The sequence below is a fragment of the Mugil cephalus genome, chromosome 12, assembly GCF_022458985.1.
Source record: "Mugil cephalus isolate CIBA_MC_2020 chromosome 12, CIBA_Mcephalus_1.1, whole genome shotgun sequence".
Classification (NCBI taxonomy): Eukaryota; Metazoa; Chordata; class Actinopteri; order Mugiliformes; family Mugilidae; genus Mugil; species Mugil cephalus.
In genome coordinates this window covers 22,234,882-22,251,920 of record NC_061781.1, presented here as the reverse complement: position 1 = coordinate 22,251,920, position 17,039 = coordinate 22,234,882, and the positions used below count along the sequence as shown (strand labels likewise).

Genomic DNA, 17,039 nt, shown 5'->3' with positions numbered 1-17,039 from the left:
TGAGCTCACCATCAGTTTTCACCTGTTTCACCAGTTTTTAACCAGTATTGTGTGTGTCTTCCTACATGTACAATACACAGGGCTGAAAGTATTAAAGTATTGGTGGATCTCCAGCGTGTTGATGCAGTCAACCAGTAATCTGAGTTCATCTATCGATGGAATGAAAGTAACGCAGCTTTCCCTCCAAACTAACACTAGCCAATCAGAAGCAGGCTGGGGGAAAGCTTGGTTGAGATCCAGCTGCAGCTGACGCTGCATTCAAGAAAACTTGGGGGGAAAATGAGCTCAACTCAAAAAAAAAAACTAAAAAACAGCTACTGTACGTATTTTAATGTTCAACTTTCTGCTCCGAGTTAACCTGTTAATGCTGAAAATCAGAAAATTCGGAGTTGAATGCAGAGTTTCATGAAGGCATCATCTAAGTCGGCTTTTTTTTTTCATCGAAGTCATTTGTTGGAAAGATGGAGAGTAAATCTATGAAGACAGGAGAATGTGTCCTAAGTGCAAACAAAGGACTTAAAAATAATAGAGTTAGAAAATGATCTACAGTTGTTTTTGTGTAAACGGAAACTTAAATTGCTAATCGACCAATAATTCCTCAATTAATTAATTATTTAATTAGCTTGACAAATTCAGGCTCAGGATTTTCTTTTTTTACTTTAAGCTCTGAACATGTTTCACGTATAGATGGAATTGCATGATACTCAGGAAGGATCAGATACAAGTAGAGGGGACTCAAAGGAAAAAAACTTCTCTATATCATATTCGTATTTATAATAAAGGATTCTATTTTTAAATGATATTTTTATAATAGTTTTATATGTTGGCTTGGTTTCAAATACATATAATCTGGTTTATAAAGAGGTCGAGAGCCAACAAACCGACAGATGGAGGCAGAAAACAGAAGATCTTATTTCACTGTGAGCTCACAGAAAGCCAGAGGTTAATATAATTTATCAGTGCTCGATAGAAGTCAGAACAAGCACAGATAAGATAAACTGGTGAACCGCATCTTTACTGAACTCATCTGTAACTGTGATTATTATTTCTAATGATGACGGTTAATATCTCTAAACCTCTGCTGTTAAACTGATAAGACGGGAGCAACTCGTTCTTCTTCTGCAGACTCCTACGACTCAAGTGTTGCTGAGATGGATATCGACCAAATATTTCCCACTATTTTACACAAGAATCAGGCGTAACATTGTGACCACCTTCCTAATATTATGTAGGTTGTTACTGGGGCGAACCTATAGATCAACACCAGATCATCACCTTGATGTTGTGAAGTGGTTTTGTGTGTGTGTCTGTGTCAGGCTGCATCCAAGGTAACATGGTCCAAAAGCTTCCCAGCTTCAGAACATTGGTCATAATATTATGCCCGATCGGTGTAATTGTGTCATTAAGTAATATTATCTTTTGCAGAATCGAGCCACAATTTTACAACAATAGCGACTGCAACCCTGTAATAATGTTCTGTTCATGCTGGAAAAAAAAAAAAAAAGTTCGAGGATGACGTGTTCGATGCTGTTAAACTTTATTAATTTAAACTCTAAAGTGTTTCTGTCATTTAGCCTAGCACCCTGGCTAAAATGGGGCTGTCAAAATAAAAGGATTATATGTCAGCGTGACACAACACAGTTTAATGGTGCTATAAACCACAGCCTCCAAAATAAAACACAGCTGAATTAACAGCTCTGTCTGTTATTAGAAACTGAATACTGTGACCTTCATGACTGTTTAGTGCAGGACTGTTTCATTACAAAGCATTCGTTAGTGTCCCAAACGTGTACCTAAAGAACTGGCAAATGGCTGCAAACTGTAAATGACAGAGTAGTCGACTTTTAAATGAATCAAACGGTTTAATTGCTGAGACTTCTCAACTTGCAGCACAAAGACTCAGCCACACATTAAACATCTCTATTCAACCAGCCTCTTTAATTAAGAAGCAGCGTATGAATTAATCAACGTGTGTGTTTACAACAACGCTTCTCAACAAATGTGTGTTTGTGTTTGTGTAGGAGGTGTGTTTAATACTGCACGAGTGTTGAGCGGCCGGCGAAAATGTTAATCTCGAATTTAAGAAGACCTTCAAATACGTAACAGAGTACCTCAAAGTCTCACGCAGCATGAGAGAGTTTTTGTCTTCCGTTTGTAATAAATATGCCGTTTGATCAGGGATGAGCGGTGTGTGTGTGCGTGTGTGTGTGCGCGCGAGTGCTCACGGTGCTGTTGTGCACAGGCGCATGAAACAAACTTGGTACTTTTCCAGACCCGGGTAAATTGCCCTTGTCATAACAGTTCAGGAATTCCTTTCTTCAATATACAATGCGGAGCTGGCACAGGCTATAAATCAAGTGCGATGTGCCTTGTGGGGGAGAAAAGCTGCCTCTCTTTCAACTGAGTCACCGTACTGTGTGATCATGCAGATTGTGTTGAGGCTTACCAGAGACACAGAGCGACTAAAGGGACTTTGACTGACCCTTCAAAGTGATGAGTAAGAGAGAAAAGCGAACGTCCGTCCTGTGCTTTGCGTCAGCCCCTGCTCTGCATTCAGAACAAGCGGCGGACGATGGCGCGTAGACGAGGAAAATGCTGAAATATTGCTGATTCAGACTGCGTGTGTGTGTGTCAGACACAAGAGAAAACAGACCACTTTGGCTGTAATAAAAAAGGAAAAGGTGAGCCGCCTCCGCTTTACAGCAAATACTCGATGTCGGGGTGCCGTGAGGTCATCTCCGAGCAGTAAACGGAGCCTTTACGGCGGCGGCCTAACGACGTCCTGCAGGAGGCGCAGCCAAACATTTCGAGCGTCATCGTTTAAAAGCTCAATCTGCTGATACAACATTATGCACTCGGGACGTCATCGGGGCTCGTCCCGAGGAGCTGCACGCAAACAACCCCCCCCCTTCGCCCCGGTGAGAATGGTGAGAATGGGCGCGCTGAGAGGTGGACAGAAACGCGAGCTGATGCTGGAGGCTGGGAGACCATTAATCTCACTCTGACAGCAGAGCCATTAAGAAACTGCACCGAAGCAGCAAGGCGGAGCATCGGTGTGTGTGTGTGTGTGTGTGTGCATGTGAGAGAAGGAGATGTGAAGTTTAATTGTGTGCAAAAAAAATAAAAAAATAAACAGCGTGTCACGGTGTGAAATGTGCGCGAGATGTGTCGAGAGATATTTGCGCGAGGGGGAAAATGTCTGATGCCACTCGTTTCAGCTGACTGGCCCCGATGCGAGTGTCTGGCTGCTCTCTGCGGGGTGAGTCGAGTGCAGCACAAGCGTCTCTGAAGCTGTGACGGAGGAGGAGAGGGAGGACGACGCTGCTTCCTGCACGCACCGTGTAATCTGGGCTGGACTCTGATAAGGTTCCTGTCCTTTGTCGGTCAGAAAATTACTAAAGTTTTGTGTTTTTAATGAAGGAAGGATCGGCTGCTTGGGGCTTCACGCCTTCGGCTACTAGTCAAGTTGCAGTTTACATCTATATATTGTGTTTCCAGACTTTTAAGAAATGCCCTCAAGGTGTTTCTGAAATGTCCTAATCGCATAAAATGTCTTTATGAGATCAAGAAGAACTTTGATCTTTCGCCAACAAATTAAATTCATCCTTGAGTCCTAAGTGAAGGTGTCTGACGATACCTAATACATGTATTGGTCCTAATACATTGTTCACTTTTTCAGTTTATGTTCACATAATGTGTCACATATGTATCTTTTTAGGAGAGTTTTTATATTTTTAGGCATTTGGGTGGATGGCAGAAGATCTTGAAGCTATGGGTTGAGGGGAGGGGCCTCTGTGGATCATCCCACAGATACAGGGCTAAAAGTTTTCCATCAGAACACTGAATTGTTACAAGATGGTCAGTGTCATTTACTTCTCCTGTCAGCGGTCATAATGTTGTGGCTGATCAGTGTATGTGTATGTAAGTTTGGAAGCAGCTTCAAGTTTCTGTTCTTTATGCCGTTCTTAAAAAACAGCATGAGTTCTATGTATATTTTGATATTTACTGCATGACCACACTTTGCTTTTATCGATACGAACCATTTTCCTCACTGATGTCACCAGAACATTACTGAATAAACGTCAGCGAAAGAAAAGAAGAAGGGCTCAGCTTTAGGGTGGAGACGATTTGCAAGAGTCACAACTTCAGTGCAAAAGTAAAAAAAAAAAACAGATCACAGTTTGCATTATTCATTTAACTCTTTGGCTTTTGAGCATCTGCATACAAATAGCCCTTGTGGGACGAATGGCTCGTATATGTCATGACGATGTTAAAGCCAGAGGAGGTCACTACGAGGAAAGAAAAACTTTATTTTGATGTAAAGAACACTAATTAATGTAGATCTTGCTTCCAAACTTCTGACCTGTAATGTACGTATTAATGACAACACAGTGTCTGTGAAAAAAATAAAAATAAAATAGGGGAAACAACCTAAAAGTCTCCAAACTACATATACCTACAGTCGGGTAAAATATTTACTCCAGCTGATACAAGCAGATGCAGCCTTCCTGCCCTGGCTGTCTTTAAAAATACTTATGTTTCTGTTTCACTCATAACAACGGACAGGTCTGAAATATTTATTATGTCACGTCCCGTTTAACGTTCTGCAGATTTTTACCGAAAACCGACATCCCAATATTTTCTTGCCAACTGTCAGAATGTGGTTTAAATAAGTCATTGAATAATACAAAATGTTTTGCGAATAACGAGACATTGGGCGTAGCGCGGGTTAGTGTTGGGGATATGTTTTAATCACTTGGACAGCTGGGGAGTGCGTTTGCCCTCTGGGCTGAGTGCAGCGCTACAGGCAACCTGGAGGTAGGAAGCTGCAGCGCGTACGCTACAAATGTGGAAATAATGAAGCATCATTATGGTAAAAGACCGGGAAACGATGCTATTTTTATTTATTCATTTATTTTTGCACCGGCGGGACTCAAGACGGGCACGGTGGGGGGAGGGAAACGGGAGGAGAAAGGGTGAGGGGGAGATGTAGCCACAAGAAAAGTGAAAAAAGGTGACAGCATGATGCCGGTGGTGTCATATAGGAACGTCTTTCTAAACAGAATCAATCAACCATGCGGCGCGTTTTTATCAACGTGCAAAATCTGTTTTTTGCTCCTTTTTCCGAGGGTTTGACCAAAAAAAAAAAAGCTGCACAAAAGAAAAACTAACCCACTGACTAAATCTGGCATGTGTGCAGAATTTTGTGGAGCAGCAGCAGGATGGTGCGTGAACAGAAATGACATGCAGGCTTATGTAAACCATATGGCAATAATGAAGTGCTCTGCGCGAGGACGAGGACGGGGATGAGCTCGTGTGCGTGAGACGAAAAAAAAGTCAGTCGCTTTGTTTTATCATTCCCACTTTTTTTCTTTTCAGTGATGTTATTTGTGTGACTTAGTGTCTTAGTTGTTATTTCACAGAAACGCTGTTGCACATATTTTCCAGCTGCAGCGCTTTTCTTTGTGCTGCTATGCTCTTAATGGAGGAACGAGGGTTACTGAATAACAAGTAATTATCTACATTTTATCATTAATAAATTCTTTTAAAACACCAAAACTAACAATAGACGGATCCTACTAAGATGTAGTGTGTGTATAACCTATACAAAAGCTACCACCAGCGCTTCAGAGGGGCCTGATTTACAGGTTTCATTATGATGAGTATTTGCAGTGTCGTTTAGTTTGAGTCATATAGTGTACTCTGTTCTCTCTATACTGACGCCACCAAGATCAGGAGTGAAGTTTCGGGTAGAAACAAACTTTTATTCCCTCTGCCATTCGTCTATTAAATTCTGTATAATCTTTTATCTCTTTATTTATTTTTCTTAATGGTGTACTGGTTAACCTGCTCTTCTACTTTTATCTGTTCCTACTGTATGCGTATTGTGTAATAGTACACAAGCCGTCCAAACCAATCGTCCCTGGTGCGATTAATAAAGTTGTCTGGATCTGAATCTGAAAACCAAGGGGAAAAATAGTTCTCTGAGGGAAAGCACTGGTATGACTTGGTGAACTATCTATTGGCCTTTTAAGGTGTAATTTGGGCTCTTGGCTCTTTATACTGTTAGTGTTTCAATATGTTTGACACTGTGCAGTATTTATTAAACATAAAAGAAGTTTTTAATTGCGTATAAGCCACATTTATCAAGCATTCAGCTAAAAAAGGAGAGTGCATTGCGGTAAGTGGAGTATAATAGTCATAATTATGTTTTCATTTGTGTTTTAGAAACTGAAATCTGTTCATGAACTTTCAGTGGACTAGAATCCAGCTAAGGCTGAGAGAAGAGTATTCAATCGAATGGAGTCTGCAACGTCAGCACTAAATTAAACTGAATCCTGCAAACTGGTCCAACTCTAAAGCGACAGCATGACCGATCACTTGTTTGCAGCTTTCTCTCTTAAATTTAAACGTATTTTTTTTAAGTAGGAGTCGTCCAACTTTTAGCGGTTTTGATAAATATGAGCCCTGCACGCATCCAGCTTGGTCTCTTTACTTACACGGGGCGTAGAACATGATGAGGGCTGCAGGATGTTCCTCCAGGAAGGTGTCAAAGGACTCATCGGTCAGGTGGAAGACCGGGGAGTCTGTCTCTGTCCACGGCACCTCGGGCGCCTTCGGCTGCGGGGCCTGGGGGCTGGAACAGGAAGGGAAGGCAGCAAGGTCAGCAGAGGTGAGAGACATTTAAAAAAAAAAAAAAAAAAAGCAGACACGGTCCAGATGGTGCGTAATCTAAATGAAAAAAAAAAAAAAAATCAAATAAAAATCAGACCCAGCTGTAGCCCACACTCCACCCAACATGTCACACACACATTTGCGCACATCTGGTCCAAAGCGGCCCCACCTTGATGACGGAGTGCAGAGCCGCTACGCCAAGAACGAGTGGACGAAGACATAAACAAGTAAGAAGACACTCAAACTTTCCCCCCTATTGCAATCTTTCCTCATCCTCACACTCTGCAGCCCCTGAGCCAACGCACTGAAGGCACATGAGGATAGATAGTTTTTAAAAAACACAGGATTATTGTGCAACTGGAATGTTAAGAATTCTCCTCTCGGATCCAGAATATCATAATGTATGAAAAGATGATTGCTCTTATAATCGACAAGGATACGATTTCCACTTGTGCATCCTATAACTGTCTCTAGTTACTCTAACTATTTAGTTCCAAGTAAATTTAAGAGGTTTTATGATGCACAATGTATAAAACTAAAGGACTAACTGAACACAGTGACTTGTACTTCTCCAGGTGGCCCCAAGAAAGAAAAAAACAAAACAAAAAACAGCTGTACTCGTCTCCACTGGGGTAGAATTTCCAGTCAGTGCAAATAACAAAGGGTAATGGTTTAGTCTGGTGAAAAGAGTGGAACAAGCAAAACTGAGGTGGAAATAAAATAGAAAGAAAGGAAGAAAAAAAAACAGCTGAATCTGAACATAAGAGAAACTTTATCACAACTTGGGAGGCGAAGCTGCTGTGATGAATGAAAAATCAGAGCTGGAGAGAGTGGAAAAAAAAAAAGAAACAAGTTGATTTTCGGGAAAACTGTTCAGCACAATTGAAAAGGTTCGTTCGGGTTTTCATCATCTGCACACCATTCATGGATGAGGGGAAAAAACTGTGAATATGATGAATAAGCTTCTAGCTTTTTACCATGTGGAATATATTCGGTATCAATCTGTTTGTGTACGTGAGGAGTAATTTACACAAGAGGATTAGGGACACTGAAAAAAATGTAGTTAGAGCAATTGTGTTTTTTTTGTTTTTTTTTTAGGTCTGACTTTAATCTCAGAAATCTGACTTTTTTCAAAAGCACAAAGTTTAAAGTCAGAATTCTGAGAAAAATTTCAAAATTCTGAGAAAAAGAGTCAGAATTCTGAGATTAAAGTCATAATTTTGAGAAAATAAGTCAGAATTCTCAGAAAAAAGTCAAAATTCTGGGTTTAAAGTCATAATACTGAAAAATAAGTCACAATTTTGAGAAAAAAAAGTCAGAATTAAAGTCAGAATTATGAGAAAAAAGTCAGAATTCTGGGAAAAAAGTCAGAATTCTGTGAAAAAGAGTCAGAATTCTGTGATTAAAGTCATAATTTTGAGGAAAATAAGTCAGAATTCTCAGAAAAAAGTCAAAATTGTGGGTTTAAAGTCATAATACTGAAAAATAAGTCACAATTTTGAGAAAAAAGTCAGAATTATGAGAAAAAAAGTTGGAATTATGATATAAAAAGTTGGAAATTCTGAGAAGCAAAGTCAGAATTTAGAGATTAGAGTCAGAACTAAAATAAGTAAAAAAATATAAATATATTAAATAATGATATAATAAATAATGATAATAATTTGCTCCAACTCCATTTTTTTTTTTTTTTTTTTTCCCCAGTGGCCCTCATCCTCTTCTGTAGTAATTATACTCGGGATCATCAATTTAAAACATGGCGACTATTCAGTCAACTGGCCCCTGACCACTGCTGAGTCTAAACACGCAGTGAAAAGCTTAAGACTGTGGAGGGAAATGTTAGGCCTCTGGCTAAAATGACCATAGCTGGATCCCATCCCCTGCCTGTCTCGCTCCGTTTCCTGTGATAGCTGTGAAAGCCTCGCTCCGTGCCCTCTGGCTCCAGCCCCGTGGACAGATGTGGCTTTTCTGCCACAGAGACAGACACACACGGGTGGTGGTGGGGGTGGAGGGGGAGGTTTGCAGGCAGAGAGTGTGAGACAAGGTGAGAAAGAAAAACGAGACAAGAACAAAGCAGGTGTAGATTGATGACACCGTGGCGAGGTTAGTCGGGGCGAGGGCAGGGGAGGAGAAGGTGAGACGAAGACCGCGGGCTGAGGGAAAATGTCGGGCATTTACGGTGGGAGGAACAAGCGGTTATTGTTCGAGGCAGAAAGGTTTAACTCAGAAGCTCCGTTCTGTCTTTTATTATTCGAAACGGCTCTGGACGCGAATCTTGCTTTGAGTCACGCGTTAAAAATCTCGAGTGGATGACGTGACTTGGAGCGCACTTACCTCTTCATCCAGTCTGCGATATCCTTGGCTGTCGCTCCGTAGTTCTCGTAGTGGTAAAGAAACTTCCCCTTCCTAAAAGACAAAAGAGAATCAGAACCAGATCATTTCCAAACCATGTCAGCGACAAGACAGAATGATGACTTTTGTAGTGTTCAAAGGGTTTTAAAAGCTCTGCCAATATGCCACAATTCACTGATTTTTATTACCCTTCCATGGTCTCTTGTTACCACATCACTGCTAAGTCTCTTCGTGCATGCACGCTCCTTTACTGTCGATCAGATATAATAAATCTCTTGTCTGGTGCCCGAGCCTCAGGAGCTGCAGTTATTTTTCTCCTTATGTATTTATTGTGCATTTAAATCCAATCTTTCTTGTGAACCAGTGTGTAACTTTTGTCTGCGAAACAGATAATATAAATAAACCGCTCGTACACTGAGTAAGCGGCGGACGTGTTTGACAGCGAGTTGGAATCACAGCAAGTGGACACATACTGCAGACAGTCTAAGCCCGGGACAGCTCTCAGCCAAACTGCTGTCAGTGCTGAGGTTTCATTTCTTATCACTTCCTACAGAACTGACAGCGGAGAAACAGCGGAGACAGGATCTTAAACGCAGTCACAGCAAACACAACATAACCCAGTTTCTTTATCAAAGAGCGGGGTCGGACCTTTCAGAAGCACAGCGGGTTGGAAGTGGAAAGGAAACATTTAAGGGAGCTGCAAAAAAGGTTACGGGGGAAAAAAGTTCACTTCTCCCTCCGCGTTGTGTTCTGTAAGTTAAAAGCCTATAAGGAATGCGAGGGACCCGACGTAATGCATTTGAAATGACTTGAAAGCATCTCTTCAATTCCGCAGTCTGAAAAGATTCAAAACTTAAGCAGATTTTCTTCACGGACGTGGGTTTATCTGCAGCATTCGCTGTGACTAAATTATGGTTGGGAAGTAGACGCGGTGGCTGAGCCCTGCTCTGAAGGATCAGTGCTGGTAGTTACTGGCTGTGGAGGGGACTGATTCTGCACACGGAGACCCCAGTTACACGATTAGATGATACACGATTACATTCGCTAGATTTTGAGATTTAAACTTGCATCTCGTGTGGGGGGAACTTCTGCAGCACAGAGCGGCTGCTTAGAATTCAAACAGTGAAATTTATGACTAACTCTATATTCGCTTGTTTTATCTCTGCTACTTTAAAGAACACGGGAACCTTGAGAAATCACGCTGAGGAGAACTTGACGTAAATGTCAGCTGTCCGACGGTCTCTGGTGTTTTCTTAGCTAAAGGATGCAGGAAGGACAAAGCAGCTGAAGTTGTTTCCCTTTTCTTGCGTGTCTGGTTGATAGAAACCTGAGGTGCGCTGCACTGCCGGGCAGTGAGCTTGTTTAATCTGTAGTGCTGAAAATCTAAAAGACCTTGAGAAGTGACGGCGGGTGCGGTGACGAGATAACTCCGACTGCGTTGATGCTGATTTAGCCTGCAGTGATTAGCTGCGGTTTATCAGTGAGGGGCTCATTACTGCAGCCGGTGGGCTCGGATGATCGTTAGCAAGCCTCGCGCTGACACTAATGCACTCCCGGCTAACGGACTGGCTGCGGCTCAGCTGCACAGGAATGCGCGGGCGTGCACGTGTACCTGCACGTACGCAATACGGACACGCGAAAGAAATAAGTGCACACGTACAGGAAAAGAGCAGGAGAGCACGAACTGCCTCAACACAGAGGCACTTAATCAGTCCCGGTCTAATTAAAAGGCCAAACTGGAATGAGAGAGTGTTTAATGTGGAAATGGGGATGATAAAGCTAGTGCAGGAGATATAAGAAGCACAGTGCAGAGGCTAACTGTTAGGGTGCACGGCATATAAGTCTGTCCTTTTTTTTGCGCATATATTTCCTCCTATATCTCCAATACTAAATACTTCATCGCTAAAGAACAAGGCTGAAAACAACAAAAAGAAGCTGCTCAGTAAATGTGAGGACAGAGCAAGGATGCTCCAGCCAGATGGGGGCCGGCATTAACAAACATGAGCTGTGAATGTGTGTTTATGTGAGTGCGTGCATACTTAAGACACTCGAGGAAGAAGAGTAAACAGCAGCATAAATTTCTCCTAAACCTTAAAAGGGTATGCATGAGGCCAAACACTAAATCAATGTCACATGTGGCCTTCAGGTTCTTTTCTGAGAATGGAAAACTTTGGTACAGTGTGTAACAAGCCTTTACTTAGTCGATCATGTTAATAATTAAAAATGCTGCCGTGTCAATATAAAGACCGCCGTAAGACTCAAAGCAACAACCTCGTAAGAAAGATTTCAGCCAGAAAAAGAAAAAAAAGAAAAAATGATGCAGGGTTGCCAAGTGAAAACTTTTCTACAGAAAAAGGTGGAAAAAACATCTTGCCAAAACAGCAACATTTTTAACCGCTGTGCAGCGTTTTAAGTACCAGCTGAGCCTTCAAACTCTTTCACATTCGAACCCACCTCCTATCACTGGTGTGCTTTGCTTTAACAGTCAGTACGTTTACATGTATGCGAAAAAAACTAATTATTACCTTAACCTGACTTTAACTGGACAATGTAAGCGCATGTAAACCAGTTACTCCTTATTCGATTAAGATAATGTGATTGGTAATCGTTTTTCTCCACCATGTATATGCTTAATCTGACTTTAACTGGACCACAAGAAAGAAAGCCGGTCACAGAAGAAGAAGGTAAACAGAGTTGGTGGAAGAACCACCTGAGGGATAGCGCCATCTTATCTGCACCATAAGTAGCGCACACATTACGTACGAGATTAAAAAGCTGAACTATTTTCCATCTGGTTGTTGTTTGAAATGCTGGTCTGCTGCATGAACTCTTGCTTATTATATGACGTAATAGGTTGACCAGAAAGCGGCTGTATTAATCTGCTGACAAAACACATATCGCCACCTAGAGTTTAGGAGGAGGACATTGATTTTCTTCCTCGCATGTAAACAGAGACAAGGGCCTCATTCAGAAGGTCGGATTTCGAGCAAAGCTCATTTAAGCTGTGCACGAGTGTGTTTTGTGTATCGCAACGTGTGAACACCATGTGAACATTGCAACAACAAACACTGACAGGAAACCATGTGTTCTCCAGACAGCGACCCTCCTCCTGGGTGTTTATAGATTTCAAAACCAGTGGTTCTCGAAGTTTGGCAGAAGTTTTCTCCTTAAGCTTCGACGGAAGCAACTTTATATCTCGGGGGCCGCCTTTCGCAATCACTGCAAGTCTGCTTTCATTGTGACTTTACGTCTGGACCATGTTTATCATTTGAAGTGGCCCTACTCTGATGTTCTGAGCCTCGGAGAAGACGAGTACGAGAGGAGTTGACTCACTCAAAGTAGCAGAAGGTCGGGTAGCCTTTGACGTTGTACTCTTGCTTCAGGCCGTCGAACTCAGCCGGGTGCACGTTCATCCCCGCCAGGACCTTATAAAAAATTTAAATAAAAAGGAAAAGGTGAGTCGTGGCTGTTGGGTGGTGAAAGAAAGTAAAGGCAAAAAGAAAAGTATGAGGAAAGAAAATTAACCACAAAGACAAGTCAGTCGTCATCAGAGGACTCTGAGGGAAGAAGACGGATTAGCTCCGGTGTAATGTTGATTAGAAGGCTGTAATCAACAATCAAATACTCTCTGTTGTCAACACTCTTGACATTTTAATATAAATAGCAGGAAAATGCCTAGTTTTACGTGACCAGACAAGGGGAAACCTGGACTGAAAAAGGAAGCCAGGGCAAAAGTACCGAAGGAGAGTTAATCCTCCCTGTTCAAATCATTCACCGTACAGCAAAAAGAAACATGTTTGCAGGCTGGACTCCAGCTAATCTCCACACTCATGACAATTGTACAAGGGTCCAATCGTACCTTGGACTAAACACCATATAGAAAGAAACTATTAAATAAAATTTAAATGTAAATGCAAATTTATATAGCGCTTTAAAACAACCCACAGGTGAATCAAAGTACTTTACAAGGGGTCATACAACAGACAGAAAAAATAAAGACGAAAAGCTTTGATTGTCATTGCGCACAAGTTATAACAAAATTACGTGTGGTATCTATCTCTAGCAACAGCTTAAAGTCAGGTAATAAAAGGAAGATAAAAGAGTAAAATAAATTAAGATAACTACAAAGTAGTGATAACACTCATTGGGTACTGAAATCTGCTCTAAACAGAAGAGTTTTAAGCTCAGATTTAAAAAGGCCCATGTCAGTAATAAGACGCAACATAATTAACTGCATCAGTTTTGGAGATATCTCGTCATGTCATTAAGGGCAAGTCAGAGAAGAGTCGAAATATTGTACCCTAGAACCAAGTGTTGGATTAGAAAGTAATATTATTCAGTCTTCAACATTTTGAAAGATGAGAAGAGAGTGAACACTTCAGTGTGAGATTTTGCTTAACTGTCATATAATATGAGAAAGTATTGAGAAGTGATTTCCCAGGTCTGTAATTATATGCTGGGGGAAAACCTGCCCCAACACACACTTCCATTATAACTAGCAACACTGACACAGTCAAAAGTTCAATGGCTTCAGCTAATAAATGATGGATATATGAAATGGTTCTTTTAATGCGGACATTTCTTTGAAATAACTCTAAAACTTTCCAAGGTCCTTCTTCTGAGTTAATCTCCTACAGCACACTGTTCATTACACACACACTTTTAAACACAGACTCCACTTATTTCAGATGAAACTTTTATGGTTTTATCTATTTATTTTCTAAATTATTCAATTTATCCATGAGATTTTTTAGCTATTTATTTTTTTACTGCTGGTTTTATTGATTGGGCACAGCGGCTCGGTGGTTGGCGCTGATGCCTCCCAGCGAGAAGGAACGTCTCCCTGTGTCTGCGTGGGTTTTCTCTGGGTGCGCATGTTTCCTCCCACCTCCAAAGACTTGCTCGTTAGGCTAATTAGTGACTCTAAACTGACCCTAGGTCTGAGTGTGAATGGTTGTTTGTCTCCGTGTTAGCCCTGCGATAGACTGGCGACCTGTCCTGACCCGTGTACTCCGCCTCTCGCCCCGATGACAGCTGGGATAGACTCCAGCAACCCCCCGTGACCCTAGTGAGGATTCAGCAGTAGTAGAAGATGAGATTTTATTGATTATGAAATGAATTAGCCTGTTGGGATGAATAAAGGTCTCTGAATCTGAATTAGAGCGATAGCTAGAAGAGTCATGACGAGAGTTCTTCAACAGCATCCCTATTATGTTCTGTGTCAAAAGTGGTTATAAGAGTTACAGTATATCCTCAGGACAGGCCTAAAAAAAAAATTGGTGTAATTGGTGTTTTCACCCTGACGGGACGCAACACTTCAGATTTTTCCTTTACGCCTTCTTATGTCCATGACACTAAGGAGAGAAATCTGGTCTAGAACTTGGCTGGCCCCCAATTCAGTGTTCACTTCTGAGCAGCTCTATTAGCCTCCAATAACATGTGCCCTCCCCAGGGGCGTCACGAGGTTTAGGATGTAAGAGAGAGGATGTAAGTGAACGTAGCGTGTGAGCACAAAATTTCAGCTAACAAATGATAGTTCTGTAAATGGTTGCAAATAGTTGTACCAAACTGCTTGATGCATTTCCTACATTTTAATGGAAAGAGTTATAAATAAGTTTGTCGTTTGCTAAATCTGCATGTAAGCTTTGGAAATTTACACTTTTAAATTTGCATTCTAAGTCATAAAAATGGTTCATTAAACATGTTTTTGAACTTTTTCCTACTCGGATTTTATTGTTTTCTTGTGGTTTTAGGTCCGATGTGTTAATACAGTTTGTCAAAATGAAAAAATAATTATAAAATGACACATGTGAGATTGTGCTGAAAAGAATGACACCAAACAAGGCGACAACGTGAAGCATTTTAAAGATAAAATATAAAGGTAAAACCACAAGTAGTCAAAAACGGCCAATTATACTCTGGACTCCAGAGGGTAAAGAATATTTTAAGGAGACTTCCCAAGCATTTATCTCAGCTACACACATACTCTCTACAGTTTGTTTCCGCGCAGGAAGCTGCACGCTGCAGTTTCCAGTCGAGAGGTTTCTGATAACCGTGCCCGATAATGAACGGAGCATGTTGTTAATTATCGTTTTCCTTTATTCCCTAATTTGATTCCTCCCTCCGATTCTCCTTCTGGTGTTTAAGGAAAATCATTTATCAGAACATTTGTTTCTCCAGTTAATCACACAAGGCTTCAGTTGGTTTTGTGGGTGCATCCCTCCGGTGCTGTAAAAACAAACCTACACGCCCACTCCTAAGTAAAGTCAGGAAGCAAACACAATTGTGAAATTTATCTACGGAGATGTTGCAACCTCCAACTGGAGAGATCACGGCCATTAATGGAGGCTGAAGGTGCAGCAAACAAACATATCAGAAGCAGCCCGCAACTATACATCTGTACAAAACTATAAAACACTGGAATCGTTAAAGCTGATTGTCGGGCTTGTGAATGAACTAGTGTAATGGCTGCGCTGGGTCGATGCAAAGCTAAACACAGATAAAATATAAATTCATTCCAGCAGTGAGAGCATCAGGGCCACTGAATTACCTTTAAAGGCCATCTGGGTTATTATTCTACTAAATCAAAACCTATGGTGCAATAGTAGATGAGGTGTATTATACTTGTGTCAAGTTGTGCAGGAAACACAATCAAGGAAATCCTTCATGTAGGTCAGACAGACACTCAGGCGGTCTGTGCTCCTGTGGACCGCCGAGCTAACCGCCCAGACACCCACTGCCGACACATCTCGTTTAATCTGCAAACGCCAGGGAAGGGGTGGCTGCAGATCCAGAGACAGTTAATGCAATAACAGGTTTCAGCAGACTTACATATTTTCCCTTTGTCTCGGTGGCAGCTTGCTGAAAAACTGGCTGCATTCTCTTGCAAACGCCGCACCCTGCAGCAAAACAGAGCAGAGGAAGTTATTACAGTCGAAATCAATGGAAACCACCGCTGTGACAACTATATGATAATCTACACGGCTGATTTCAACAGATTTACCGTCATCTGTGAGAAGAATAGCGGTTTTGTGAAGAGTAGTTGGCAGCGTGCTATCTGCTCATGTAATACACTGAAAAACCTCCGACTATAGTCGTTGAAGAATAACAAGAGAAGACAATTAACCGCAAATCTGATTAAACGTGATTTTGCTTTTGAGGCTGATGAATATTTGAGTTTATTAGATTTATCATTTAGCCACATGGTTCCCAACATGGGGTCCACACCCCAAAAACAGAGTAGTATCAGGGCTATCAGGGCATAGAAATGATAAATTAAAGCACAGCTTAGATTAACCAACCACTTCCCACTTTCCCATTTTTTAACAATTTTACAAAATACTTTAATTTTACATTTACAGCTAAGTGTCTCAACAATATAGCTCGATTTATTTAATATATTTTTTTAATAGTTTCGTAACTAGACTTGAACATACAGCTGTTAACACATACACAGACATACACTGATCAGGCATAACATTATGACCACCTTCCAAAACCCTCATGCCTCCAAAACAGTTGAGACTCATCAGAGAATGAACATGGTCCTTCTGAGTGTGTCTGATAACAGGATGTTGTTAGTGGGGTCCTATGGGTTGAGGGGAGGGGCCTCTGTAGATCATCCCACAGATACTTGATCATTTTAGGATCGAGTGAATTTGGAGGTCAGGTCTTTTTGAGATTTTCCTAAACTGTCTTTGCAACATCGAGCTATCACAAGATGTTATTTACTTCTCCAATCGGTGGTTTTAATGTTGTGGCTGATCCGTGTATATCAGAAGCAACCTGCAGACTTCTGGGGGAGTAGTGAAGGTTAGTGGCTTATTTTTTTATGATTAACTATGAATTATCAAACATAAGTTAATTGGTGAAGACAATACTTCTTGATTGAACAGTGAAAATCTTCACATGCATCTAAAGATGAGACAGTGTCTCACGTATGAAGGCTGCATGGATGGAAAAGATCTCATTGTCAGCATGGATTAGGTGGTGTCGTGTTACCATGTAAGCTCCAG

The 17,039-nt window shown here is 41.3% G+C and overlaps 1 protein-coding gene across 2 annotated transcripts in view; it reads right to left on the bottom strand.

Moving 5' to 3' along the window:
• Positions 1 to 17,039, bottom strand: part of pdia5 (protein disulfide isomerase family A, member 5) — a 66,419-nt gene that overhangs the window by 20,945 nt on the left and 28,435 nt on the right. For both annotated transcript variants that reach the window (XM_047600689.1, XM_047600690.1), the window contains 4 exons: positions 15,856 to 15,923; positions 12,358 to 12,449; positions 9,007 to 9,078; positions 6,501 to 6,637 (listed from right to left, as the gene is read on the bottom strand). In XM_047600689.1, coding sequence (XP_047456645.1) covers positions 6,501 to 6,637; positions 9,007 to 9,078; positions 12,358 to 12,449; positions 15,856 to 15,923 — 369 coding nt within the window. The remainder of the gene's footprint in view (positions 1 to 6,500; positions 6,638 to 9,006; positions 9,079 to 12,357; positions 12,450 to 15,855; positions 15,924 to 17,039) is intronic.